A 27,947-nucleotide genomic window follows, 5' to 3' on the forward strand; every position below is an offset into this window, starting at 1 on the left:
GTGGTCCTCGCTAGTTGCATAAGAAAGAACTCAGGTGCACTCCATTAGCCTGCCTTACACAAAAATTAAAGTTTGGACTGATTCCTCTACCCACTTATGCTTCTGGCCCCCATCGCCACTAGCATGTGGCCCCTGCAATGTTGCCAAGAAGCCAGTGTGGCCCTCTGGCTCGGGTGGGGTGGAAAAGTTCCTTCAACCAAGGGGAGAAAGTTTGACTATGGCAGTAAAGCTACACAGCGATAAAAGGAAAGCTTTCAACACACATTTTATTTTTGCTTTTAGGATTAGAGAGTTAGGCCTTCTCTGGCGTGTCGCTCTTGATCTTGCAGTAGTCAATGTTGGATTCCTTCTCCACCTCTTCGTCGACGGTCAGGTCCCCAAGGACCAGCTGGAGCTCCGTCTGGAATTGCTGCTCCTTGCGGTTCTTCAGGGGTTTGTGGCCTTTGCTGGTGCTGGAGTAGCGGAGGACAGCCAGGCCTAGCGCTATTGTAGCCCCGCTGAAGAGGGCCGCCAGCACACAGCTGCCCCCAAAGGAGATGCTCACCAGCAGGAACGTCTTCATGGTGTGGCATCGTCCTGGAAGGGAAGAGACGTTCAGGGAGCCATTTTGCCTAAGTAAGATTCCCTCACTTCAGGCCCTCTGGCTGTTGCTGAACTACAACTCCCATCAGCCCTAGCAAGTGTGGCCAATGGTCAGAGTTGTAGATCAGCAAAGCTCTGGAGGACCACAGGTTCCTCACACCTGCCATAGATAGAGTATCCCCTCATTACATTTATATCCCACTTTCCCTGCAGAGACCTCCAACTGGCATACGTGGCCCTCCCTGCTCATTTCCACACACTCCTCCCCAAATCCTGAGAGATAGATTAGGCCGAGATTCGATATTTGGGCCAACAATCACCCAGTGAGTTTTCCTGACCAAGAAGGGATTTGAACTCCAGTCCCCCAGATCCTAAATCTGCTCCACTAAGGTATAGCACCCCTGGATGGTTAGGTCCTGTCAAAGGCAACTATGGGGTTGCAGCACTCATCTCGCTTCAGGCCAAGGGAGCCGACGTTTGTCCACAGACAGCTTTCCGGGTCATGCGGCCAGCATGACTAAACCGCTTCTGGCCCAATGGAAACACCATTTACCTTCCCGCTGGAGCGGTACCTATTTATTTACTTGTACTGCTAGGTTGGCAGAAGCTGGGACGGAACAACAGGAGCTCACCCCGTTGCGGGGATTCGAACTGCCGACCTTCTGATTGGCAAACCCAAGAGGCTCAGTGGTTTACACCACAGCGCCACCCGCATTCACTACACCACTCTGATGGGCCTCGGATGTTGTAGGCAACAAATCCTAATAATAGTAACTATCTGTTGGATCAGGCCAGGATTTCCAGCCCCAGAAGAGACTAAGGTACAGTATTCAGAAACGAGAAACACAAAAACCAACCTTCAAACCAAGGTACATCTTCCTTGTGCACTCTCAAGGGGCCAACCACTTTCCTGTGGAGCTTTCCTTCACCCCAAAATGCTGTTTGGAAGACGGGATAAATAGTTTTAGAAGTAGGGAAGTTACGATTCCTGCAGGAACCCAACAATTGCTTATATACCAGCCTCCAGTGTCCTTCAAATGTTGGGGATCCCCTCCCAGTTCCAGCAGCCATCATTACCAATGGCCAGTCCTAACACATCAGGAGGGCACTCAGTTGTGGAAGGCTCGTGCACAGCAATGGTGCTACAGCAATGTAGCACAGGATTAAGTTCTATATTGCTACCTTATCTTAGATAGCTCAGTTGGCTAGAGCGTGGTGCTGATAACGCCAAGGTTGCAGGTTCGATCCCTGTATGGGACAGCTGCATATTCCTGCATTGCAGGGGGTTGGACTAGATGATCCTCGGGGTCCCAACTCTACAATTCTATGCTCTATATGATCTATCGAAAAAGTGGGAAATGGCAGTGGTGGAGAACCCCATAAGAGCCTGCTGGATTAGGGCCAATGGCCTAACCCAGTCCAGCATCCTGCTCTCACAGCAGTCAACCATATATAACTTTGGGAAACACAAGGCAGAAATATGCTTCCCTTAATATATGCAATTATTATCATAATTTATTATTGGTCGAAGAACTTCACTGCCAAATTTGGAGAAGGGCAAATTTCAAAGGGCAGCTGCGTTTCAGTTCAAGAATTTTTTTCTGGAAGGTGCTCACATTAAAATGAGATTTGAACTAGATTCCTAGTTGCCACAGATCAGTGTGAATGGTAAAAATTCACCACCCACCTCTTAGCTTGCGTTTCAATTACTGTTTTGGTTCACTAGACACAAAGTCTAGCTTACAGGTACCTTTCTCGCTTCCAGGCGTGGGGGGCTCCAAAGGGCAGTAGCTGTTGCAGCACTTGCAGACATAATTCTTGGACGGTTCGTCTATGTTCTTCCAGCTAGAAGGGAACAAAATCACTACAAGTAATAGGCAGCAACCGTTAAGGGAAGCTGTTTCATTGCACAAAACTTACCAAGGCAGTGTACAGTGGTACCTCGGGTTAAGAACTTAATTCGTTCCGGAGGTCCGTTCTTAACCTGAAACTGTTCTTAACCTGAAGCACCACTTTAGCTAATGGGGCCTCCCGCTGCCACCGCGCCGCTGCTGCATGATTTCATTTCTCATCCTGAAGCAAAGTTCTTAACCTGAGGTAATATTTCTGGGTTAGCGGAGTCTGTAACCTGAAGCGTATGTAACCCAAGGTACCACTGTACAACCGTTTAAAACAATGCAACTTAATAGGAATTGTGCATCATGCAGTAAGTTAAGATATAAGAAGTTCACCTTTGTATATAGTTGTTAGTCCTACTCAGAGTAAACACATTGAAACTAATGGCCATGACTAATTTAGGTCCATTAATTTCAGTGGGTCTTAAAAACCTAATTGGATTTACAACCGGTTGTCTCTTGTGTCAAATTCACCACGGCAAAGAAACCAAACAGCATGTCTTCAAAACATCTGGCCAGACAAAATAAGTGCTTAAGGATGTGATCAACAGATTTTAACTAATATCGAATGTATTCTTGCTTTTGTTTGCAAGGTATTTAATTAAATTTAGTCCGGGGGTGGGGGGAGGTCAAGCAAGATTTGCAATAAGAGGGGCTTAGAGCTGACCTGGAGGAGATGCTGTCAAAGGAACAAGCTTTCTTGCCAAAGCTTGAGGAGGTCTCCCTGCTCCACGCTGACAGGAGACAATGAATATAGATCTAGAAAAGGAGGGAAGTTATTTTTTTGCAGCAGATTCAAAACTCTCACAAATATTTATTTGCTAATTACATCTACATCCCAGGAGCTCAAGGCGGTATTTGTGGTTCTCCCCGCCCCTCCCCATGTTGTGTTCACAACAACCCTGTGAGGTAGGTTAGGCTGAGATTTAGCAAATGGCCCAAGGTCACCCAGTGGGCCCTAGTCTGACATGAACCACTACAACTACGCTGGCCAATGGAAGTGTAAGGTAAAGGGACCCCTGACCCTTAGGTCCAGTCATGACCGACTCTGGGGTTGCGGTGCTCATCTCGCTTTATGGGCCGAGGGAGCCGGCGTACAGCTTCCGGGTCATGTGGCCAGCATGACTAAGCCGCTTCTGGCGAACCAGAGCAGTGCACGGAAATGCCGTTTACCTTCCCGCCAGAGCGGTACCTATTTATCTACTTGCACTTTGAGGTGCTTTCGAACTGCTAGGTTGGCAGGAGCAGGGACCAAGCAACAGGAGCTCACCCCGTCGAAGGGATTCGAACCACCGACCTTCTGATCGGCAAGTCCTAGGCTCTGTGGTTTAACCCACAGCACCACCCGCGTCCCTAATGAAAGTGTTTGGGTGCTTTATTCAGTCTGCATTGGGGCATCTCTGCAGAGGCACCGACTCACACTTGCTCTATGAACAATTTTTAAGAATTAAGGGCTTCCCCCAAGAATCCTGGAAATGGCAGTCGGAGGAAAATTACGCGAGAAAACCAGGAATTCTCTTAACAGAACGTCAGCGGCATCCCAGAACACAGAGAATTACTCCAGAGAGATTCCTACCTCCTCTGAGTCGCCGGTTAGCAAGAAGGCAGGTATTGTGAACAGCATCGCAGAGTCTTCTCTACGGAGCCACCTGACCTTGGGGCCGTCACCGTACAGGCACCTGGCAAGTTAACCGCGAAAGTGGGAAGAGTGTGGTTTTGAGTGCCGGAATCATTTTTTAGGTATTGCGGGGTGGGGGGGATTTTTTTCAGTTTCGACCCAATTTTCCACACTGCCTCGGGGCTGAGCACAATCCAGTTTTGACATTGCTGGATCCGATATTTGCCAAATGTGCTGTCAAAATAATTGTTTTTTTGTTTAATGAGGAACTCATTTTAACACACTGCCCCATTTCTGCTTTAGTGGGGTGGGTGGGAGGGCAACCACATTGAAACACCTTTGTTGTTGATATTGTTATATTATTACAGTGGTACCTCAGGTTAAGTACTTAATTCGTTCTGGAGGTCTGTTCTTAACCTGAAACTGTTCTTTAGCTGAAGCACCACTTTAGCTAATGGGGCCTCCTGCTGCCGCCACACCGCCGGAGTCTGATTTCTGTTCTTATCCTGAAGCAAAGTTCTTAACCTGAAGCACTATTTCTGGGTTAGCGGAGTGTGTAACCTGAAGCGTATGTAACCTGAGGTACCACTGTATTATTTATTTATTATTATTATTATTATTATTATTATTATTATTATTATTATTATTATTCCCTGCCCATCTGACTGGGTTGCTCCAGCCACTCTGGGCAGCTTCTGACATATATAAAGCCATAATAAAACATTATAAGACTTTCCTATGCAGGGCTGCCTTCAGATGTCTTCTGTTGTATAGCCACTTATCTCCTTGACATCTGACGGGAGGGCGTTCCACAGGATGGGTGCCACTACCGAGAAGGCCCTCTCCATCTCTTAACAGAACGGCACACCACTTACCCATGTTTATCTGCGAATATGTAGACCCTCCTGAAATGGCCGTGGTGTCGGGCATCCGTGCCGTAGCACTCATCAATGAAGAGCTTGGGGGACAGGCCTGGACTCGCCTGGACTCTGGCCTCAAAGTGGATCAAAGCACCTTCGACGTACTGCCCAGGTTCAGCCGCAACACTGAGGTTTTCTGGGAGAGAAGTCGGAAATTGTGTGCGGTGCGGACTAGCCCATGCAGATGTTACATCCTGCCACACAGATAGCATCTTACACCTGCCTTCCTCAACCTGCTGCTCTCTAGACCAGTGTTTCCCAAACTTGGGTCTCTAGCTGGTTTTGGACTACAACTCCCACCATCCCTAGCTAGCAAGACCAGTGGTCAGGGATTATGGGAATTGTAGTCTGGAACCCAACTTTGCATAGGTAGGCAGGCAGCTGAGCCCATTCCCACTTTACTCTGGTGGAGATAGGGTCGCTTCAGCAACGTCAGTGGCAAGGGTGGGCTGGCGCTCCCCTGCCCGGCACATGTGCCTCCTCCCATCATACGTGTGCATGCAACCCCCGGGCACCAGCAACCAACGCTATGCCACTGGCAGAGCCTATCAATGGCTACTAGCCACGTGTGGATCCAGAATTGGCCTCCACAGTTACTTATGGACTCATTGTTAAAACTGTGTTTATGGAACACAATATTACTTGGCTATGAGTGATCGCCAAAGAGAAGAAGCAGCAGCAGCTCTTCAGAGGCTGGCACTAGTCCTGATCGCTAGGCATTCCAGTCGAGACTGATGGGAACTGTAGTCCAGTAACCTCTGGAAGGCATCAGTTTGGGGAAAGACTGGCTTAGACCAATGTTTCCTGCCTTCTAAGAGCCCTGCTTGCAGTTGAGCATTAAGATGCTGGTACCAAGAAGGATAATCTTTTACTATGGCACAACTGAACCCCAAAATCAGGGTGCTAAGGGAAGCAACCATTGACTTGTGGGTGGGAGAATCATCTTACCCATAGCTGTCAACTTTCAGATTTGAAAATAAGGGATCAGCAGCCTTGAAAATAAGCGATCAGCAGCCTCACCTGTCCCAGGGACAGTCTACGGGATATCTAACAATCTGGGATAGCAGCAGGACGCAGTGGGAAACAGCGCTAGAATAAGGGAAATTCCCGCAAAAAAATGGGAAGGTTGACAGCTATGATCTTACCATTCAACACTCTCAGAGAGATATTAATCTTTGCATCACTGGCCTGAGCAGCTTGCAGAAGCTGGACGTGAGGCTCTGGGCTGGTTGCCGTGGAGCGAGGAAGCGTTGGCAAAGTGGTTGCCGTGGGCTCTGTGGTATCGGCATCGCTGTTCCACACTAGACCCTTTGCAGCTGGAGATAGGGAGGGAGAGAAAGAGACATTAGCTGGGCTAACTCCCCATGGTTGTCTCCCATCACAAATTTTAGCCTGAAACTAAAGCCAATATGCCTTTGTTGCCAGGATTCCTGCACTGATCCTGATGCTCCCTCAAATATTTGTGACTAGGACTGGATGGAACTGTCCATTTAGGTTTCTCTCAAGTTCTTAGTTTTTCCAATTGCAAGTTCCATTTTCCACATTTCTACAGTTGACATTAAAAAACCCAAAGGGTCATGATGAGAATCTACCAGCATTTTTGTGTGAGTTTCTCCCAACCTGCTCATTTTTGTATGCAATTTTTGTTTAATAATTTTAAGCAAGGTCCCCTAATGCGATGCATTTTTAAACCATTAGTCTCAATAATATATGCACATTTCCATGCTTCCTTGACCCTAGCCTATGCAGTATTTTACTCGCGTTACTTGGCTAGCAAACTGCATCGAAAAATTCACTAAAGTCTGAATTTCAAAAGATGGCTGTGCTTTGGAAAGTTCAAATCAGATAAATTTGCCTTTAAATGTGAGCTGAATTTAATTTCTTCTCCATCTCTAGTAGAGATACCCAGTTTCCATATTCAGAAAACCCCAGAGTGGTTTGGCAAGCAATCCCTCTTAACAGGGAACTCTGGGAATCGTAGTTCTGGGAGGGGAATAACTTCCAGCATGCTTAAACTACAGTTCCCATGATTCTCTGGGGGAAGCCAGGACTGTTTAAAGTGGCAGGATCATGCAAATGTTGGAGCCTATGTTTGGTCCCTTAATTTCAGTGGGTCTGCCCAACATCCCCTTTTTGTACATTAAACAAGTCACCTCACCATGAAATACCCTATTGAAGAATCCCAGCTCTGCAGTTGTCACTTGAGGAGTGTTAGAACCCACTGTGGCTGGAGAAGCCAAGCCTTCTCCTTGGGCCAAAACTGGGATGGCTGGGGAATAAAGGAACAGAATACCTGATTAGCAATTTTAAGAACTTGACTCTCAACCCATTGCACACTCCTGGACTGCAAACACATTCGGGTCAAATCTATTTTGCAGAGAAGTTTGTCAAAATACAGTACAGTGGTACCTCGGGTTAAGAACTTAGTTCATTCTAGAGGTCTGTTCTTAACCTGAAACTGTTCTGAACCTGAAGCATCACTTTAGCTAATGGGGCCTCCTGCTGCCGCCGCGCCGCCACTGCACAATTTCTGTTCTCATCCTGAAGCAAAGTTCTAAACCCGAGGTACTATTTCTGGGTTAGCGGAGTCTGTAACCTGAAGCGTATGTAACCCAAGGTACCACTGTATTTCATAAGAAATGGCAGGATGAGAACCTCAGGATTGGTACAGGATAACTTGATCTGGAAATGCATAGCCAAAGAACTGGACTGTAGCAAGCTATGTGCAGCAAATAACTTAATGCCATCTCTAGTCATCTAACCTTGCTCAGAACATATTTGGGCAGTAACAAAGCCTTACTTTCCTTCACAGCTGAGAACATAAAGAGCCCACCTGCTGGATGAGGCCGATGGCCCATTAAAGCACAGCATCCTGCTCTCACAGTGGTCAAACCAGAGACACAAAGGGAAGCCCCCCAAAGAAGGATCCAAGAGCACTCTCCCCACCTGTGACTTCTAGCAGCTGATGTTCAGAAGCATTACTGAGCATAAGGAAGATTCCCAGCACGCCCTCTGGAACATACCCTCCAACTTTCTCCAGTGAAAACAAGGGACATCCCTTCCCATAACGATAATTTCACTATTTATACCCCACCCATCTGACTGGATTCCCCCAGCCATTCTGGGCAGCTTCCAACATATATAAAAACACCATAAAACAGAAAACATTGAAAAAGTGGGACATTCCAGGATCAAATCAGAAGCCAGGATGGCTTCTCTAAATCAGGGACATCCCTGGAAAATAGAGACACTTGGAGAGTCTGCCAGAAACTTACCCAACACTTCAATAAACACAACCACCCACCAGAAGCCAGTCATCATTGTCCTGAAGAAAGACAAAGAAAGAAAGAAAGCAGGGGATACACAAATTCTTTCTTAAATAGGCCGAGAGAGAAAATTTAACACACCTGGACCTTCCTTAATTGTTCCAAGTCTCCTGTTGGCCAGCAACCCTAATTTGGTCCCTGAAGTCATGACCTACAATCCTGTGGAGCTGCAGACCTCAGATGGATTTACTTCTGAGTAAACTGGTTTGGGTATACTCACATAGCATGCCTAAATTTTCAGAGGGTTCCCGATTCCAAAGCATGGGTGGTATATATCCCATACAATACTTACAGCCTGTGCTGGTGTAGTAGTTAAAGTGTCAGACTAGGACCTGGGAGACCAGGGTTCGAATCCCCACTCAGCCATGAGGCTCCCTGAGTGGCCTAGCTCCAGTCGCTGCCTCTCAGCCTAGCCCAGGCACAGGTAAACTCCGGCCCTCCAGATGTTTGGGACTACAATTCCCATCATCCCTGACCACTGGTTCTGTTAGCTAGGGGTGATGGGAATTGTAGCCCCAAACATCTGGAGGGTCAGAGTTTGCCTATGCCTGGCCTAGCCTACCTCAGAGGGTTGTTGTGGGGGGATTAAATGGGGAGGGGCAGAACCATGTACACCACCTGGAAATTCTTGGAGAAAAGGATTGAATATAAATGCAATCAACCAACCAACCAATCAATCAATCAATCGATCAATCAATCAATCAGTAAACTAAGTTCTACCTAGTGGAATGAACGGATCCAAGTTCGCCATGTTCACTAATGTCAATGAGTCTGAGAGTATGACTAATGTTTAGGGAAGCTTTTAATGTTTAATAGGTTATTGTATTTTAATATTCTGTTGGAAACCACCCAGAGTGGCTGGAGAAACCCAGCCAGATGGGCGGGGTATAAATAATAAATCAGTAGTAGTAGTAGTAGTAGTAGTAGTAGTAGTACAGTGGTACCTTGGTTTACATACGCTTCAGGTTACATATGCTTCAGGTTACAAACTCTGCTAACCCAGAAATAGTACCTCAGGTTAAAAACATTGCTTCAGGATGAGAACAGAAATTGTGCTCCGGCGGCGTGGCAGCAGCAGGAGGCTCCATTAGCTAAAGTGGTGCTTCAGGTTAAGAACAGTTTCAGGTTAAGAACGGACCTCCGGAACGAATTAAATACTTAACCTGAGGTACGACTGTAGTAGTAGTACAGCCCAACATTCTTCATCGGAGACAGTGCTGTGCATCATTTGTCGTCGTCCCATTGAGAACTCACTTGGGACTGAGAGAAGGCATCCCTAAGTAACTTAGCTTGCTTCCACTGCCGCCCCAGCTGACCCAGTCACAGGGCACTTCCAGGTAACCCATTCATTCATCCTGACTCGTTTGCAGGGAGGCAAGATGACATTGGGTCAAAAGGAAGTGTTTCCTCCACACTTTTTCTTGGCACTTCCTTCATCACTAGGGATGGCGAAGAGATTTAATAGGCATTTCCAAGGCAAATCTACCCCATTTGAACTCTCTGAAACCATGCAACAATCCCATGTCAACCACAGCAGCAGAACCAGAATCTGTTGTTATGTGATTGAGTCCCACCCGGAAATAAAGTCTGGAAGTGGCCACAGGCTGCACTTTCCTGGAATGTGTCCCTTCCTAGTAAATGGCTGTCCCCATTTTGTTCTGGGTCTTGGTGTCAGGAGTTGCTAGACCTCATTTTCCAGGGTCTCCTAGGAAAACCAGCCCTAAGTTGTGGAACCCCCACAGAAGCAGGTGTTGCATCATGCCTGTATAGCTTCCTTGTACGCTGAAGGTAAAAGGGACGCAGGTGGCACTGTAGGTTAAACCACAGAGCCTAGGACTTGCCGATCAGAAGGTTGGCGGTTCGAATCCTACAACGGGGTGAGCTCCAGTTGCTCGGTCCCTGCTCCTGCCAACCTAGCAGTTTGAAAGCACGTCAAAGTGCAAGTAGATAAATAGGTACCGCTCTGGCAGGAAGGTAAACGGTGTTTCCATGCGCTGCTCTGGTTCGCCAGAAGCAGCTTAGTCATGCTGGCCACATGACCCGGAAGCTGTACGCCGGCTCCCTCGGCCAATAAAGCGAGATGAGCATCACAACCCCAGAGTCGGCCACGACTGGACCTAATGGTCAGGGGTCCCTTTACCTTAATAACCCACTCTGGGACCTTATGGCGAAGCAAGGGTAACAAAATCTAATATATTATTGTGGTTTTGGGAAGGGGATCAGTATGGATGAAGCTCCAAACCCCAATTTTTGGTGTCCAGTACCCAGTGAAGGGTAGAATCTATTTTTTTAAAAAAAATATTTATTAAAAATTTTGAATTAATATAACAGACAAACAAGGTTATAACATAACATATTTTCTTATCTTCTTGGGACCTCCTCACGTCTCCCTCCCCTACTTTCCACTTTAAAAATTAATCCAACAAATTATCTCCTTACTTCCATCCTTACTGACTAGTTTTCAATGTTATATCTCAAATTTTAAAAACCTTAGTTATACTCCATGACAAATTAGATTAAGCCAAATAGTTATCTTACATTTTAACTTATCTTCTTACTTCACTTCATCTATTTTAATGGTGCCAAATTGTTTATAATCAAGCATCCTGCTTAACATTCATACAGCTTACAATATTTTTGCAAATAAATCTTAAAATTTTTCCAATCCTCTTCTACCGTCTCCTCTCCCAGGTCTCGGATTCTGCCGGGTGAAGGGTAGAATCTAACAGAGGAAATTCCTGAACTAGTCAGACACATTTTTTTAAAAAAATGTTTTTATTTGATTTTACAAATGTAAATTTGTAACAATACCGAATATTTATCTGTATATATTTCTCTGAATCTCAAGACTTCCCCCCCATCCCCTCCATGGGTCCTATTGTCAACATTTTCAACTGCAAATTACAGTCATGCCTCGGGTTGAATGCGCTTCGGGTTGAGCCCGTTCGAGTTGCACTCCGCGGCAACCCAGAAGTAAGAGAGCGTTACTTCTGGGTTTCGCCGCTTGCGCATGCGCAGACACTCAAAATGACGTCATGCACACGCACAGAAGCGTTGAAAAGCGACGTGTGCATGCGCAGACATGCCGTCGCTAGTTACGTTTGCTTCTAGATGCGAACGGGGCACCGGAACGGATGCCATTCGTATCTAGAGGTACCACTGTATTTCATAATCTCTATTTTATATCTGTCCATAGTGTTTGTTACAAGTGAAATTAAAATCCTGCCAATGTTTTCGTCTGCTTGCAGTGGTCTCCTAAATTATACCCCCCCCCCATTCTTTCTTGAAGTTTTTGTCTTCTTGGTTCCTGAACTTTCAGGTCAGTTTTGCCATTTCGGCATAGTTTAACAGCTTAGTTTGCCATTCCTCTCTGGTAGGGACTCTTCCTTCCTTCCATCTCTGGGCTAGTAGCATCCGTGCTGCTGTTGTCACTTACAAAAAAAGTCTTTTCTGCTCCTTTGGGATGTCGGTACCTTAGTCAGACACATTTCTTTGTAAGGCAATGACTTTATTGGTTGGTATCCGTCTGTCTCTGGAGACAAGGGTGTGCCACTTAAGTACCTCCATCAACATCCCAAAATAAGGAGCCAGGTTACAGAAGCTAAAACCAAGTGATGGGGCCCTCCAGGCAAATGGATGGGCCTTCACACCCCTAAGAGGACAAAAGCCAGAGGATTGTATAGGAGATGAGCTGGAAGCAGGTTGGGAGTTGGAGGCCAAGACACACTTGCTCTCTGCTGGATACAAAGCTGAGACTAATGGAGAAGGAAGTTATTTCGGGGTGTTAATCTGCAAGCCCCTCCGTCTTATGCTCAGGTGCATATATGTGTAAACAAAACCGTACAGTCATACCTCGGGTTGAAGTTGCTTCAGGCTAAGCGTTTTCAGGTTGCGCTCCATGGCGACCCAGAAGTTAACGGAATGCGTTACTTCCAGGTTTCGCCGCTCACGCATATGGTCAAAATGACATCACGCGCATGCGCAGAAGCGGCGAATCACGGCCCACGCATGTGCAGACGAGGGTTGCGTTCGCTTCAGGATGCGAATGAGGCTCCGGAACAGATCCTGTTCGTTTCCAGAGACAATACAGTCTCCGCAGACCTTCATTCAAAGGAAACCAAACCCTGGGAAAGTTCTAGTTCACTCCAGAGGAGATCCCTCCATGGGCCAGATTGTGATTTCCGGTGTCTGCGTCTGCACAGACGCGATTTCCAGCGCCGCAGAAGCATGCTGGGACTTGCCGAGTGGGCGGCTCGGTTTGTGGGCAGCTCGTGGGCCAGTTAAACGAGCCCGTGGGCCGCTTGTGGCCCATGGGCCTTAGGTTGCTGACCCCTGCCCTAGATTCTCCGACTGCTCAGAGATTGGGATAATGATAATAAAGAAAGAAATACCTTGTCTCTAATGTACATGTGCAAATGTTTAGTGCCACATGCATGAGTCTCAGGCTTAGGGAGTCTTCGGGGGGCCCTGATAAAATATTTGAGAGGGCTGTGCCCCCCCAAAAAATCAATGAGCATTGCCATTCCAATGGTGTGTAAGATGTATTAACAACATTAAGTAGCACCTACCTGCATTGTATATTTAATCAAATGCAAGTATTTGTTATTTAAACTTTAAAAGAGAATGTCTTTTGTAGTTTTTATAGAAGGGGAAAGGAAACTAAAGGGTCCAACGACCAGGTCTCTCTGAGTATAGTCTAATTCTCACATTTCTGCCCCCTAGTTTCACAGTCCCCACCCAAGCCAATATTAACCTTTAAATCGCCATTGCTTCTGATTTTTCAGTCATACTGAACTCTGTTTAGCTGCTCAGGTGCTGATGAGAGCCTTGGAAAACTCAAGAATTGAAATCGAGGAAGAATATCTGAAGTGTCAGCTGGATCAGGCCCAAGATATGGCAACCCTAGTGTTGACCCAAAAGAGAAAGAACAACTGCTTCCCACTCTTAAATCATCTCTAGATCTTCTGGATTAGAGAAGGGCTCTAAAACCAGCATGGGTTCATTGCCTCCATATTGACAAGTTTTTCTTTTTCTGTAAAGCGTGGGTACATTAAGACACCACCGTCCTGTGTAACTAAGCAAGGTTCATTTTTTAATCAAGCATATTCTACACTGGCATTAATGCTGCCACAGTTGTGCTCAGCATTCAACAGCGCCCGAGTCATCAGGTCCCCGACTTCCCTGCGGTGTAAGCAGAGTCTCTTCTGATAACCGTTGTAGAAGCAGAAGCCCAGAGACAAGACAGCCAGCACAGCCAGTTCCAGGAGAAGGGCACCCACAGCAGGCGGCATTACATTTTGTTTCCCACCTGCCAAGAGAGAGAAAGAATTTGGGAGTCTGCTTCATATAGAATCAGAGCATTGGTCCCTCTAGCTCAGCACTTCCACCGACCGGCAGCAATGCTCCAGGCTTTCAGAGAGGGCGTTTTTTATTTCCGTAATATTACCTAGAGATGCCAGGATTGGACCATTTGCAAGAAAGGCAGGTGCTCTGTCACTGAGTTACAGCCCTTACCATCACCACCCCTCCTAGCATTTCTGGCATGCTTTCAGCTGTTCAAAAACACCCAATTTATCTAGTGGTAAATGGCTGCCAGTTCACTTCTGGGCCCAATTCAATTAACCTTCACGTAAACTGGTCCCAAGCCACTGAGGGCTCTACGCACTGTTGTAAGAATTTTAAGGTCTCAAATATAGAATAAATATTCAGAAATGCACACATATCTAAATATATGAACCGTGTGTCTGAAATAGTACGGGAGAGCAATCCTGAAGCCATTTTGACTCTCCCCATGACCTCAGATATTCCTCTGCAGTAAGGGAGGTAAATGGGGAAAGCCTTCCCATTGTCTTTTCCCTTACCAATCCTGTCTTAAGGGCATATTTGTGTATGAATAGAGTGAGCCTGTGACCTGGATTCAGGAACTAAATTATTAACCATCACGAAGGAATGGCCAGGCTGCCCAGGTAATGCAATCAGTGACCATTATGAGGTATTCTGGCAGGCAGGATTTCTGCTGGAAACTGCCTCCTCTGCGGTAGACCACCTCCTTCTGTGATGTATGTATGATGTTTTAGGCGGGTGGGTCTTGGGCTACAGAGTGGGCAATTTCAAAAGTCTATACAGTGGCGTCCTCCTTTGAGCTGTACAGTGGTACCTCAGGTTACATACGCTTCAGGTTACATACACTTCAGGTTACAGACTCTGCTAACCCAGAAATAGTACCTCGGGTTAAGAACTTTGCTTCAGGATGAGAACAGAAATTGTGCTCCGGCGGCAGCAGGAGGCCCCGTTAGCTAAAGTGGTGCTTCAGGTTAAGAACGGACCTCCGGAACGAATTAAGTACTTAACCTGAGGTACCACTGTATAAGGGCTTGCACACCATTGTTCAGGGTTCCTCCTCTCTCCTGCATGTGGTGAGTAGGGACCCTGTTGCAACAGTTAATAAAGATCAGGCTTACTAGCTGCTTTGCTTCTCAATATTCTCTGATTGGCTTCTTACTTTCTCCTACCAATAGGGAACCCACTTAAGGACTCTATATGGGCTCTGGAATACCCCAAAAAGGAAAGGGAACAGTTTTTCTTATAACACAAACAGAGAGAGAGAAAGAGGGGAGAGGAGAGAGAGATAAGACCACCTTGGTTTTGGCCCAGTGCATATCGTTGGATGACTTACCTTACCTTTGCGACTCCTCCTGACAGCAAGAGAGCCATTTGCATCCAGCTCTCCGTGGTCTCCATTTTGAGCCAGTTTCTGAATTGTGAAATGAGTCACCACCACGTTCGATTGCCGTGGACGGGCTTCCACAGACAGACCTGAAGAGAAATGACGGATGCAGATTTTGGTACGACTAGTTCAATCGCTGCCCTGTCCATTTCCAGGGATGCGTTAAACAAACAAACAATTTAAAAAGGTGTAGAGATACCTTCCAGATCTCTCTGGTGGCGAGACCCAGTCGCTCCACACGTCGAGTCACAGCAGCTGCACACAGAACTGGATGGATAATCTAGGAGCTCCCATCTGTGGAGAGAGGAAAAGCCGTCAACTTTTGAATTCAAGGGCTCATTGACACTTGCTTTTGCGCCGCCTTTATAGGCACAGCTGTGGGCTTTCCAAGTCTGTGACTAAGCAGGTTCTTTTTATTCCACCACTTTCATCCGGGGAAACCTGCATTTTACTGGTGAATTGACACAGGCAGCAGTTGGGTTTTCTGCTGCTTGCCGTTTGCTCCAATTCAGCAGGGGGGAAAAATGTGGGTTTTCCCAGAGAAAGCAATGGGACGAAAAATGAAGAAGAAAAAGAAAAGGACCTAGAAAGTCCAGAAAACATGGAGCAAAGGAAAGTGTGGATGAGGCTTGCAAAAGTCACAGGCCTCACAGTATCCATACGCATGCGGGATTTATTCTTTCATCAGGCATTAGGATGATATGAAACTGATTTATTCTTGCTTACAGGCTCTGACTGCAAGCCTCATGTCTCTGGGCAGTGGCGTAGTGTGGGGGGTGCAGGGGGGGTCGGCCGCACCGGGCGCAACATCGGGGGGGGGGCGCTCGCAGCTCTCTGCCCCTACCTGGCTCACTCACTCTCTCTCACTGCAGTGCTGGCTGTGCGAATCTGATCCCAGCCGCCGGGTCGCCGCCCACTGTGGAGGGGGTGGGTGCCAGGCGTGCGGTGCGGAGAGAGAGCGAGGGACTATCTGGGGGAGGGACAGTGCAGCAGCCACACAGCACAGTGCTGAGCGCGGGAGAGAACCACACCAGACCAGGCAGCAGCAAGAAGAAGCTGGCAGCGGCGGCAGGTTAGGGGTTAGGGGGCACAAATTACTTGCCTTGCCCCGGGTTAGGGGGCGCAAATTACTTGCCTTGCCCCGGGTGCTGACAACCCACGCTACGCCCGCTGTCTCTGGGAACTTCCTTCTGATGCAGCGTCTGCTTACGTCAGGGGTCGGGGAATCCCAGGCTTCTGCCTGCCCCAGAGGCCATTCCCTTCACTGGCCCTGATCCACACCCTCTTAAAGGGGCTGGGCCCAACCGGAATGTGTCCCCGGAACTGTGATCCTGCCTCTTGCTTGCCTGGCCTGGAGAGGGGTATCTGTGTGCAGAAACCTCTTTTGAATGGCTTGGAATGACCGCATCCATTCCAAAAAGCGGTTGCTCCACCCACTTTTGCCTCTGGCCCCACCCACCACTTGCCTCTCCCCCCACCCCCACCCCTCAGAAGGCTGCATATGAAGGAATGAGTCCCCCTGCCACTGGCTAATAGGGGATGATCTCCCAGCGATGTACCAAATTGGGTTTCCACAGCACCTGAGATTTTGCATTGAACCCTCCTTTCCTAGTACAGCAGGGCCTGACAAAGAGACCAAACTGCTCTAGAAACAGGCTCTTTGCTGGCTTGTTATTTTGGAGCAAGTCATAGACGCCCATGGAACATTTTTTAAATCAGAAATTGAAATTGAGGGCCTGCCCATTGAGTGTGTGTGTGTGTGTGTGTGTGTGTGTATGTGTGCGCATGCACACACACACACACACACACACAGTCTGACAACCCTGGAACGACATACCCTCCAACATTTCTCTGATGAAAATAGGGACATCCCATTCCATAATGATAATTTTACTATTTATACCCCACACATTTTACTGGGTTTGCCCCAGCCAGTCTGGTAAGCTTCCAACATATATAAAAAACACCATAAAACATTAAGGAAACTTCCCTATACAGGATTGCCTTCGGACAGCTCAGGGGGCGGATAACTCCATACCCTCCAGCATTTCTCCAATGAATATAGGAAAAGCAGGACATTCCGAGATCAAATCAGAAACCGGGACAGCTTCTCTAAATCAGGGATGTCCCTGGAAAATAGGGACACTTGGAGGGTCTAGAACGAGCCTCTCAGTTTTGGTCTTACTCAACACCCACTAGCCAAAAGACTCACCACTCACAGATCCCTTCGGCAAAAAACCTCTAACGAACAGCCATTCCCCACATTCCTTACTTGTTCGTATCTCTGTGAAATGAGCAGGCCTTCCTCATGTGGTCGGCGGGTACAGCTGGGTCCCAGACTAAAACTTGGCAGTGAAGGTACACCTGCAAGAGGAATGGATTTTGCTCCTGGGACAGTCATACATGACCATGCTTAACTATTATTTGTTGCTGCAGAGGTGGGCGACCAAGATGCTCAAGAGCAGGCTTCCTCAACCTCGGCCCTCCAGATGTTTTTGGCCTACAACTCCCATGATCCCTAGCTAGCTGGACCAGTGGTCAGGGATGATGGGAATTGTAGTCTCAAAACATCTGGAGGTCCGAGGTTGAGGAAGCCTCTCAAGGGTCTGGAAATCGAGCCTTATGAGGAACAGTTGAAGGAGCTGGTGTGTCTAGCCTTGAAAAGAGGAAACAGAGTGGAGATATGATAGCCATCTTCAAATGTCTGAAGGGCTGTCACATGCAAGATGGGGCAATATTGTTTTTTCCTGCTCTGGAGGGAAGGACTGGAACCAATGGCTTCAAGTTACAAGAAAGGAGATTCCAAGTAAACATCAGGAAGAACTTTCTGGTAGCAAGAGCTGTTTGACAGTGGAACAGGGTCTCCCTCAGAAGGTTGTGGACTCTCCTTCATTTGGGGTTTTTAAGCAGAGGTTGGATGGCCGTCTGTCAGGGATGCTTTAGAGGAGATTCCTGCAATGTAGGGGCTTAGATTAGATGACTCTTGGGGTCCCTTCCACCTCTACGATTCTATGACTCTAACAGTTACACTGCTCACTTGTAAACTGCTTAGAAGTCATTTTATCAAGTATAAAATAAATTATAAAATATCTACACATGCCTTCAAGGCCACACGTGCCTGCAAAAGTTTTGAAGAGGACAACCTTCTCTTTGTTACACTACAGCCCCTCCAAGCAACAATGTGGTAGCGTTGTGCCCGAGCACCACAGAACTAATAAAGTAGGACAAATCCACTACCTGCAGATCCCCTGCAATACTAGAACAGCCAGAAGCGTTCCCTGGCACCGCCCAAGACCAGTACTGCCATGGCTTGTGGCTTCCTCACAGGGATGTTGTATACAGCATAACCCAGGGGTCAGCAAACTTTTTCAGCAGGGGGCCGGGCCACGGTCCCTCAGACCCTGTGGGGGGCCGGACTATATTTTGGAAAAAAATATGAACGAATTCCTATGCCCCACAAATAACCCAGAGATGCATTTTAAATAAAAGCACACATTCTACTCATGTACAAACAGGCTGATTCCCTGACCGTCTGTGGACTGGATTTAGAAGTCAATTGGGCCGGATCTGGCCCCTGGGCCTTAGTTTGCCTACCCATGGCATAAGCCCTTATTTTGAAGGGTGCTTCCATGCAGTACTAGTGAGACCCTCAAACACGGGTGGAAGCTGAGAGTCTCCTTGCACAAGCATTACCAAAAGTGGCCTACTGCATGTTGAATGCAAGAAGTCCCGGGTTCCAGCCCCACCATCAGGTTTATTAACTGCAAACACCAAGATTTGGGACCCCCTCCAAACCTGTGTCTAAGTTTCATAGTCAGTTTTCGGCATTTTGCAGTGATAAGTCCGAGTTTTGCAGCACCCCACAAATGGAGTAATTGATACAAACATGGGGTTCATAGTTAACACCCCAAAAATATTATAATTATAATTTCATTATTTATACCCCACCCATCTGGCTAGGTTTCCCCAGCCACTCTGGGCAGCTCCCAACAGAACACTAAAAACAGAATAAAACTTCAAACATTAAAAACTTCCCTAAACAGGGCTGCCTTCTGATGACTTCTAAAAGTCAGATAGTTGTTTATTTCCTTGACATCTGATGGGAGGGCATTCCACAGGGCCACTACCGAGAAGGCCCTCTGCCTGGTTCCCTGTAACCTCACTTTTCGCAGGGAGGGAACCACCAGAAGGCCCTCGGAGCTGGACCTCAGTGTTCAGGCTGAAGGATGGGGGTGGAGACGCTCCTTCAAGTATACTGGGCTGAGGCACCAACACTAGGAATTGTGCTTGGAAATGCACCGGGGGCCAATGCAGGTCTTTCAGGACCGGTGTTATATGCTGTCCAAATCCCTTCAAACCAGTGCCGAAGTCTTGCAATAGTTTTGCAGCGTTTTGCAGTGAAAACCCCCATGTTTTGCAGTGCTCCACAAACTCGGTAACTGCTACTCAAACCTAGGGTCATCATAGCTATCCACATCTCCAAATAAGAGCTGGGAATGCCAGATGCTCAAAACCCTGCAGAGCCACTGCCAGTCAGCTTAATGAGCCAACGGCGTGACTCAGAATAAGGTGGCTTCTTGGGCGCGATGCAAAAGTACAGAATGTAGTACTGGGAGCGGAGTTCCGCCTCCATTCCAACAGGTTCCTAGCCCTGAGGCTACACAAAGCATGCATTAATGAGTCAACAACTGCCTGCTGAACAGCGGATGAGAGGTACCACTGCAAAATTGGAGGTTACTTCAGGAAATAGTGGCACAAGGCCTATTAAGAGTTCAGTTACTTACATCAGTATCTATCTCAACGAATTCAAAGGCTTGCAGAGAAAGATGGAGCACTTCTGGAGTCTGTCTAGGGAGGAACCGGGAATTTGCAACCCTGCTGTCAACAAGGCACCTGCCCAAACCCCAACAAGAAATATATGTTTTAAAAAGCACATCTCATTCGGAGGACAAAATGCACCCAAAGTTGTTTTTTTAGCAGATGCTACACAATTGTCTCTCGGTGCAAAAATCCAGGTGATACTGGCAGCTTTAAACAAAAAAATAACCGGGCACTTAAGTTTATTGTGGATTTATGGCATTAATATCCCATCTTTTCTCCAGGGGTGGCAGCATTTCATCCTCAAAACAACCCTGTGAGGTAGCTTATTTTATTTTTTTTCAATTTTATTTTATTAGTTTTCCAGATTTATAGCAAACAAATCCACAAACATAAAAAGAAAACGTCAAAAAACAAACAAACAAACATTTATCCTGACTGTAATAATTCCCCTTTTGTTAACATTGTTGGGTGACTTCGATTCCCCCTGGCTGAGTTTCCATATAAATCATTGTAGCAGTTTTCCAAAACTATTTGGTAAGCTTGGTAAGGCTGTTCCCCTTCCATCCACAGAACTCAACCCCCCCCCCCCCCACAGTGCAGACTCACCCATGGTTTGCAATGACGACGTAACTCTGGGGCGATGTGCTCAGGTCTGGAGTTGTGGCAGCCACACACTCGTCCACAAAAACCTGCAAAGGCTGGTGGAAGGAACGCTGTACAGCAAACTGAATGTGGATCTGAGAGCCCAGGGGGAAGACGCTGGAGGATGAGGGAGCGCTGAAGTCCGCTGCAAAGACAGAAGAGGCAGCACTTTTAGGAGCAACGAGTGGAAACAGTTTCCTACATTCTCTTGGGGGAACCCTTTGAGGGGAGGGCAGAGCAAGGTGGAACAAAGGGCAAGATTCTTTCTACGGCTGCCTATATTTCCCCCGATGCAACTCAGAGGGTGGCATTCAACTGCTCATGAGGAGACCCACTGGAAATAATGGACATTACGAAGGCCCAAACTGCACGATACATTTATAGCACTCTTATTACACGTCCTATGGGACTGCCTCTCCTGGTATGTCGCATGGAGGACCTTTTGGTCTTCAAACAAAAACATCTTGGAGGTCCCGGGCCACAGGGAGGTTAGGTTGGCTTCAACCAGAGCCAGGGCTTTTTCGGCTGTGGCTCCAATCTGGTGGAACGCTCTGTCACAAGAGACTAGGGCCCTGCGGGACTTGACATCTTTCCGCAGGGCCTGCAAGACAGACCTGTTCCCCCAGGCCTTTGGCCAAGGCACAGCCTGACCCCCTCCTCTGGTAATCCTCACATAACTCTAGCCCAATGGTTGCCATTAATTTGATTTGAACTGATTTTACACTGAATTGATTTTAGAATGCTGTATTATTTTACTGTTGTTAGCTGCTCTGAGCCTGGCTTTGGCTGGGGGGGGGGGCGGGATATAAATTTATTATTATTAATTATTATTATTATTATTTTTACTCTGTAACCACAAGGCAGAAACTTGAAGGATCCCTCCACTATTATTATTATTATTTATTATTATTACATTGCATTTAGGCAGAGACTGGCCCCGGGTCACCCAGTGAGACTCACGGCCAGTGAGGATTCACAGCCTGGTCTCTCAGGTCCTGGTCAGGCACTCTAACCAGACTCCAACATTGCACCACACCGACTTTAAAAGGCAATGGTTTTCTCCAGAGAATCTTGGGAGCTGTAGTTTGTTAAAGGTGCCAAGCGTAATTTGGAGACTCCTGTTTCCCTCCCAAAGCTACAATTCTCAGCCTTGTTGAACAATCATCTTCTCTTCCCAGGGAACTCTTGGAAACTGTAGTTCAGGGAGGGGAATGAAGGTCCTTGTTAACTCTCAGCATACTGAACTACAGTTCCCTGAACACTCTGGGAGAAGCCACAGCTGTTTAAAGTGGTACGATACTGCTCTAAATGTATATAATACAGAGGGGATCTAAGTTAGATCTGTTAATTTCAGTGTGCCTGCTCCAAGTAAAATTTAACCAGATGCCTCCCAGAAAATCTTATACTTCTCCATCCAGCAACCAGGCAGCACTATCACAGTTCAATCACACATGCCAATGGAATTAGGAGGCTGTGCCTATCATCGGCTCCACCCATCAATGCATCTAGCTCCGCCTACTGTGAGCCTCCCCACCCCCACCCAACTGGATCCTGTTGCCTACCATTCATTAAAGTGCCGGTGAACATTAGCCCACTGGAAGCAGAAAGATGGCCGGTGACCGTTGTCACTTGTGGAGGAGGAGTCGTCAAGCGCCCTGCGCTGGAAGAGAAGAGAGTCAGTCTCTCCTTGCAAGTGTTACAGCGAGCCACCTCACTGTGGACTAGGGGAGTGAAGTGACGAGATGTGCGCTGTGCATTCACCACTTCGAAGTTCCAACTTGCAGAGCAACTGGGCTAATTTTCATTAGGTTGGAGAGAGCGTGGGAACCTTACAATTCACTTGCATATTTTTATTAAACATTAGGAAGAACTTTCTGAGGTTAAGAACTGTTCAAACAGTGGACTGGAACTACAGTGGTACCTCGGGTTACAGACACTTCAGGTTACATACACTTCAGGTTACAAACTCCGCTAACCCAGAAATACTACCTCGGGTTAAGAACTTTGCTTCAAGATGAGAACAGAAATCATGCAGCGGCGGCGCAGTGGCAGGAGACCCAATTAGCTAAAGTGGTGCTTCAGGTTAAGAACACACCTCCAGAACGAATTAAGTTCTTAACCTGAGGTACCACTGTACCTCAGAAGCTGGTGGACTCTCTTGGAAGTTTTAAAACAGGCAGGGTAGCCTTCTGTCAGGGATTCTTTAGCTGCGATTCCTGCATTGCAGGGGACCCTGACAACTCTACCATTCTTAGAAATCTTCCAAACATGCCGCAACTCACCCTTCCCCGTCCTGGCACCCTCCAATCCCAGCTAACTGTGCATAAGATGGCAGCCTCAAGTCACTGAGGTCCAGCTCTGAGGGCCTTCTGGCGGTTCCCTCCCTGCAAGAAGCGAGGTTACAGGGAACCAGGCAGAGGGCCTTCTTGGTGGTGGTGCCCGCCCTATGGAACGCCCTCCCATCAGATGTCAAGGAAATAAACAACTATATGACATTTAGAAGACATCTGAAGGCAGCCCTGTATCGGGAAGTTTTTAATGACTGATTTTTTAAATGTATTTTTAATCTTTGATTGGAAGCCGCCCAGAGTGGCTTGGGAAACACAGCCAGATGGGCAGGGTAGAAATAAAGGTAAAGGGACCCCTGACCATTAGGTCCAGTCGTGACCGACTCTGGGGTTGCGGCGCTCATCTCGCTTTATTGGCCGGGTCATGTGGCCAGCATGACTAAGCCGCTTCTGGCGAACCAGAGCAGCGCCGTTTACCTTCCTATTTGTCTACTTGCACTTTGACGTGCTTTCGAACTGCTAGGTTGGCAGGAGCAGGGACCGAGCAACGGGAGCTCACTCTGTTGTGGGGATTCAAACCGCCGGCCTTCTGATTGGCAAGTCCTAGGCTCTGTGGTTTAACCCACTGCGCCACCCGTTATTATTAATTATTATTATTATTAATTTGCCCCCCTCCTGCTCCAAGGAAGTAACCTGTATGCTTTTATGAACTACTATATGAGAATTTTTTTAAAAAATCAATTTGCTGCCTTAAGAATGCTGCATTATACCAACAGGAAGCTTTCCTGGTGGCTTTTGCAGATATCAGACTGTACGTATATTCTTAGCAGGTTTCTGCTGCAAAAGGGGAAAAAAACTTTACAGGAACATTCCTCCCGCAGCTGAACTCTTAACAGAGACATGTTTGGATTCACAACTTCAGCTCCACTTCTGACATCCATCCTCTTCACCCCAAATTGCCTTTCCCATGTCCACACATGCAGTGCTTACTCATATTCGGTACAGTTAATCCTCTCCATGAAAGGGCTCCTGCTGTAGAGATTGGACCGGGTGGATGGCGGCCTGTAGACCAGGCTACTAGAATACTCTACCATTGCACCACAGATCTGCAAGAATAAAAAACTGAGACATTAGCATCTGAATTCTGGATGCTCAGCCAAAGCCCACATTCACATCATACGTTGAAAGCAGCATCATACCGCGTTAAGCAGTCGTGGCTTCCCCTAAAAATTCTGGGAGCTGTAGTTCATGAAGGGTGCCAGGAGTTTCTAAGAGACCCCACTTCGCCCCAAATTCCCCTCTCAGATCTACAATAGCTAGAATGGCTTAACACTCAACCTCTCTTCCCATGGAACTCTGGGAATTGTAGTTCTGCGAGGGGGAATAGGGGATGTCTTCACAACTCCCAGCACCCTTAATAAACTACAGCTCCCAAAATTCTTTAGGGAAAGCCATGACTATTTATAGTGGAAATGTGATGCTTAAATGTATGGCGTGAAGGTGAAGTCAAAATTTCTGACTTTGCATGTAGATATATAAATTTATTTTAATGCAGCCCATTTTGTATTTTTAATTTTTATGTATGCAATTGTTTTAAATTGTTTAATATAGGTTATTGTAGTACAAATCAATGCCTCATGGAAAGTAATTTCAAAGATGAAATAAATGATAATTCCCTGTTTAGGGACATTTGTAATGTTTGATGTCTTATAGTGTTTTTAATATTCTACTGGGAGGCGCCCAGAGTGGCTGGGGAAACCCAGCCAGATGGGTGGGGTACAAATAATAATTTATTATTGTTGTTGTTCTTATACAACAATATGCATATGCAAAGTTTATTACTCAAATGTTCACCCTTCGAGCCCCCCATTTCCTCTTTTTGGCAATGCATAGACAACAGGCTTTTACTATGGAAGTAATATACAATGGTACCTTGGGTTACATATGCTTCAGGTTACAGACTCTGCTAACCCAGAAATAGTACCTCAGGTTAAGAACTTTGCTTCAGGATAAGAACAGAAATTGTGCGGTGGCGGCGCGGCAGCAGCGGGAGGCCCCATTAGCTAAAATGGTGCTTCGGGTTAAGAACAGTTTCAGGTTAAGAACGGACCTCCGGAACGAATTAAGTACTTAACCTGAGGTACCACTGTACCTACCTTGAAATGGGAGCCCGCTTCAGTTCCTGAGACACAGAGAAGCTTCAGGGCATTTCTCTCCAAGCCTCAATGAGGAACTCAATGGAGGCTGGTCCATTAGGACAAAGGGGGCATTGCCCCACAACCTCAGTCTGTCCTCAGCCAGCCCCCACCAGCCTGCCTTCTTACTCACAGCTAGTCCCAGAGGCTGACTTGGAGTTCCCCTTCCACCTCCTTATTCTCAGTGTTGCCTTTTTAGAATTCAAGAGGGAAAAGGAGGAGGAGCACAAAACAAGAAGTTGTTAACTCATTCTGACATTGGCTTTGGTGCCACCTACTGTTGGGCTCCCTACCTTCCGCCCTACAAGCAACATTCTTCAGCCGCCTCCTGAGTGACCGGCAAGCAGTGGCGTAGCGTGGGGGGTGCAGGGGGGGCCAGCCGCACCAGGCGCAACATGTGGGGGTTAGGGTTAGGGGGCGCAAATCCATGGGTTAGGGGGCGCAAATCCATGGGTTAGGGGGTGCAAATCTATGGGTTAGGGGGCGCAAATTACTTGCCTTGCCCCGGGTGCTGACAACCCACGCTACGCCACTGCCGGCAAGTCACCACAGCAGCCTGCAAAATCCTGGCCCCTCAGAAACTCACCAGCCGTGCAAAGCCACATTCCTTAAAGCGGTACTGGAAGTGGAAGAAGCCCTGCCGGTTGTCCTCAAAGGAAGGGGAGCAGCGGCCGAGGTGCAGATATTGCGGTTCCAGCCTGAGACCTGTGTCCCAAGGGTCCATCTTGACCACTAGATGGATGCTGGTCCTGTTGCATTTATAGGGCATGGAAGGCGCAGGTACTGCGGTGGGAGGAAGAAGAGTCAGAGCAGACAGATACATAAAAGGCTTCTAATCACAGGCAGGTTGTAGGAAGGAGCTGGGCCTCTACCCCGCTACTCTTTTTTCCAATTTTTTTAATTGATTTTCCAAAAATATATATATATCTCAACTGTATTTAAACCAATCTTAGTAACATTGTTAAGTGACTTCCTCAAATCCCCCTAGTTGAATTTCAGTGTATATATCATTTCCAAAACCAATTTTCTCATAAAATTAACTTAATCACTTACCATCTTTCTTTCTATTCTAACTTTAAACAGATTAATCTCTAACATTACATATTTAAATCCTAAGTCTATCTGGTATTTGCAAGCTTTCCCAATTAAATTATCTTAACATATTTAGCTAAATAGTCTTTGAATTTCACTCTACGCCGCTACTCTTAACCACAGTTCCCTGTTGCATCAGTGCTAACCACAGTGAAGGCTGGTGAGATTCCTCCTCCTAATTGCTGGAAACTGCCTCAGAGCCTGGTTTCAAGCCTTGGTTAAGAGAAGAGGCAAGGAACCTTTTTCAGAACGAGGGCCACATTCCCTTGTAGATACCCTTCTGGGGGCCGCATGCCAGTGGTGGGCAAGTGTGGAGGCAAAAATGAGTGGGGCAATTGATGCGGATGTTACCTTTGTGCAATAATTTAATTTCTACACACACTTGCATACCCGGCTCTGGGCAAGCAAGGGGCATTACTGGTGTCCAAGGACAAATTCCAGCTGTGCAATAACCACTCAAGGAGGGTACAAAGCAGGGCCAGTGAAGGGGTGTGGCCTGGTAAGAGTTCCAAGGGCCAGACAGAGAGGTTTGGAGAGCCAGATCTGGCCCCCAAGTCTAAGGTTCCTCTCATCTGGTTAAGGCTGGCAGGATAAATTTGAGCCAGAGAATAAATAAAGCACACAATCCCATAGGGCTCCTTATTTTGTAATGTGCACCCCGCCCCCAAAAATGTGGATGTTGCTTTTTAAATACAGTGGTACCTCAGGTTACATACGCTTCAGGTTACAGACTCCGCTAACCCAGAAATAGTGCTTCAGGTTAAGAACTTTGCTTCAGGATGAGAACTGAAATCGGGCAGCAGCGGGAGGCCCCATTAGCTAAAGTGGTGCTTCAGGTTAAGAACAGTTTCAGGGTTAAGTAGGGACCTCTGGAATGAATTAAGTACTTAACCCGAGGTACCACTGTATTGGTTTATAGATTTTAGGTAGGCTGCCCTGTGTACTTTTGTAGATAGGGTATAAATGCAATAATAATGCCATAACGATATTTTGAAATGCAGGAACAAAACAGGTCTAGATGCAAGGGTAGGAGAGGGGCAGTTCTGGGTTCAAGTGCCTTCTCAGCCCACACTGGCCACTGGAGGGCCTCAGCTCTATTGTTTTCAACATAAGCCTCCCTCTGAGGCTTGTAGAGTGCAGAGAGTAAGAAGAGATACCCATGGTCACCCCCTCAAGCCTCAAAACCCACAGCAAAGGAGATGCAAGCCCAGCAGCCCTTCCCAATGCAAGGAGAGAAATGCAATTTGCAGGGGAAAGGATGTTGCAACTTACCATTTTGAGCAGCAGCAGAAGCAATCACCAAACTCCAGGCAAATACCACCAAGCTCCTCTTCTGCAACCGCATATTGACGCTCTCGGCTTCCAGTTCAGAAAGAAGGTAGACACCAGCCTTTCAGCTTACTCTGAAGCACCTGTTTATACCTGCTCCCACCTTCTGGGGGCGGCTTGAGCTACTTTCCCAGGGCACAGGTGCTGAGGATTCCTTTTGATCAGCCTCCCTCTCCATCAGGAAGGGAGCAACCTTCCCCAGAGGTAATCGCTGAAGACGCTGGTGATAAAAGGGCATCTGAGCTCTTCTGTTGGCTGAGTGTTTGTGTGTGCAAAAGCTGGATGCCGCCCCCATCAAACGGTTAGTCTTAGTCTATGTGCACATTACAGGCTTCAAATGCAGCTAACTTTTTCCAATTCAGATTTAAGTGGGTTTGGGGAGGAATGCATCAAAATGTAGCACATTTCATTTAAAACAACAAAACACATCTAGGATTGATGTGGATTGTGGTTAATCGTGTGGACATACCATTTCCCAAACCGGTGGAGGGAGCACACCAGATGTGAAACGT

At 47.1% G+C, this 27,947-nt stretch overlaps 1 protein-coding gene across 5 annotated transcripts; it reads right to left on the minus strand.

The window, feature by feature from the left end:
* Window positions 1-16: 16 nt before the first annotated feature.
* On the minus strand, window positions 17-27,947 carry LOC309358969 (uncharacterized protein). 5 transcript variants are annotated; one of them, XM_081892336.1, is made up of 17 exons: window positions 27,379-27,945; window positions 25,601-25,797; window positions 23,810-23,925; window positions 22,094-22,191; window positions 20,496-20,676; window positions 19,853-19,961; window positions 17,341-17,432; window positions 15,268-15,362; window positions 15,023-15,157; window positions 7,174-7,284; window positions 6,161-6,331; window positions 4,971-5,151; window positions 4,054-4,156; window positions 3,145-3,236; window positions 2,333-2,427; window positions 1,440-1,520; window positions 17-576 (listed from the first exon to the last, which is right to left on the minus strand). In XM_081892336.1, the coding sequence occupies exons 1-17, from the start codon at window positions 27,449-27,451 to the stop codon at window positions 293-295; spliced, it is 2,214 nt and encodes a 737-aa protein (XP_081748462.1). In that variant the 5' UTR covers window positions 27,452-27,945; the 3' UTR covers window positions 17-292. The 5 variants fall into 5 exon arrangements, 4 of the variants coding, with proteins under 4 accessions (XP_081748462.1, XP_081748463.1, XP_081748464.1 ...); XM_081892337.1 differs by lacking the exon at window positions 27,379-27,945 and adding an exon at window positions 26,458-26,906; XR_014163678.1 differs by having other exon boundaries at window positions 489-576; window positions 1,215-1,520; window positions 27,379-27,947.

Source organism: Podarcis melisellensis (assembly GCF_964234715.1).
Source record: "Podarcis melisellensis genome assembly, chromosome: 16".
In the NCBI taxonomy this organism is placed as follows: Eukaryota; Metazoa; Chordata; class Lepidosauria; order Squamata; family Lacertidae; genus Podarcis; species Podarcis melisellensis.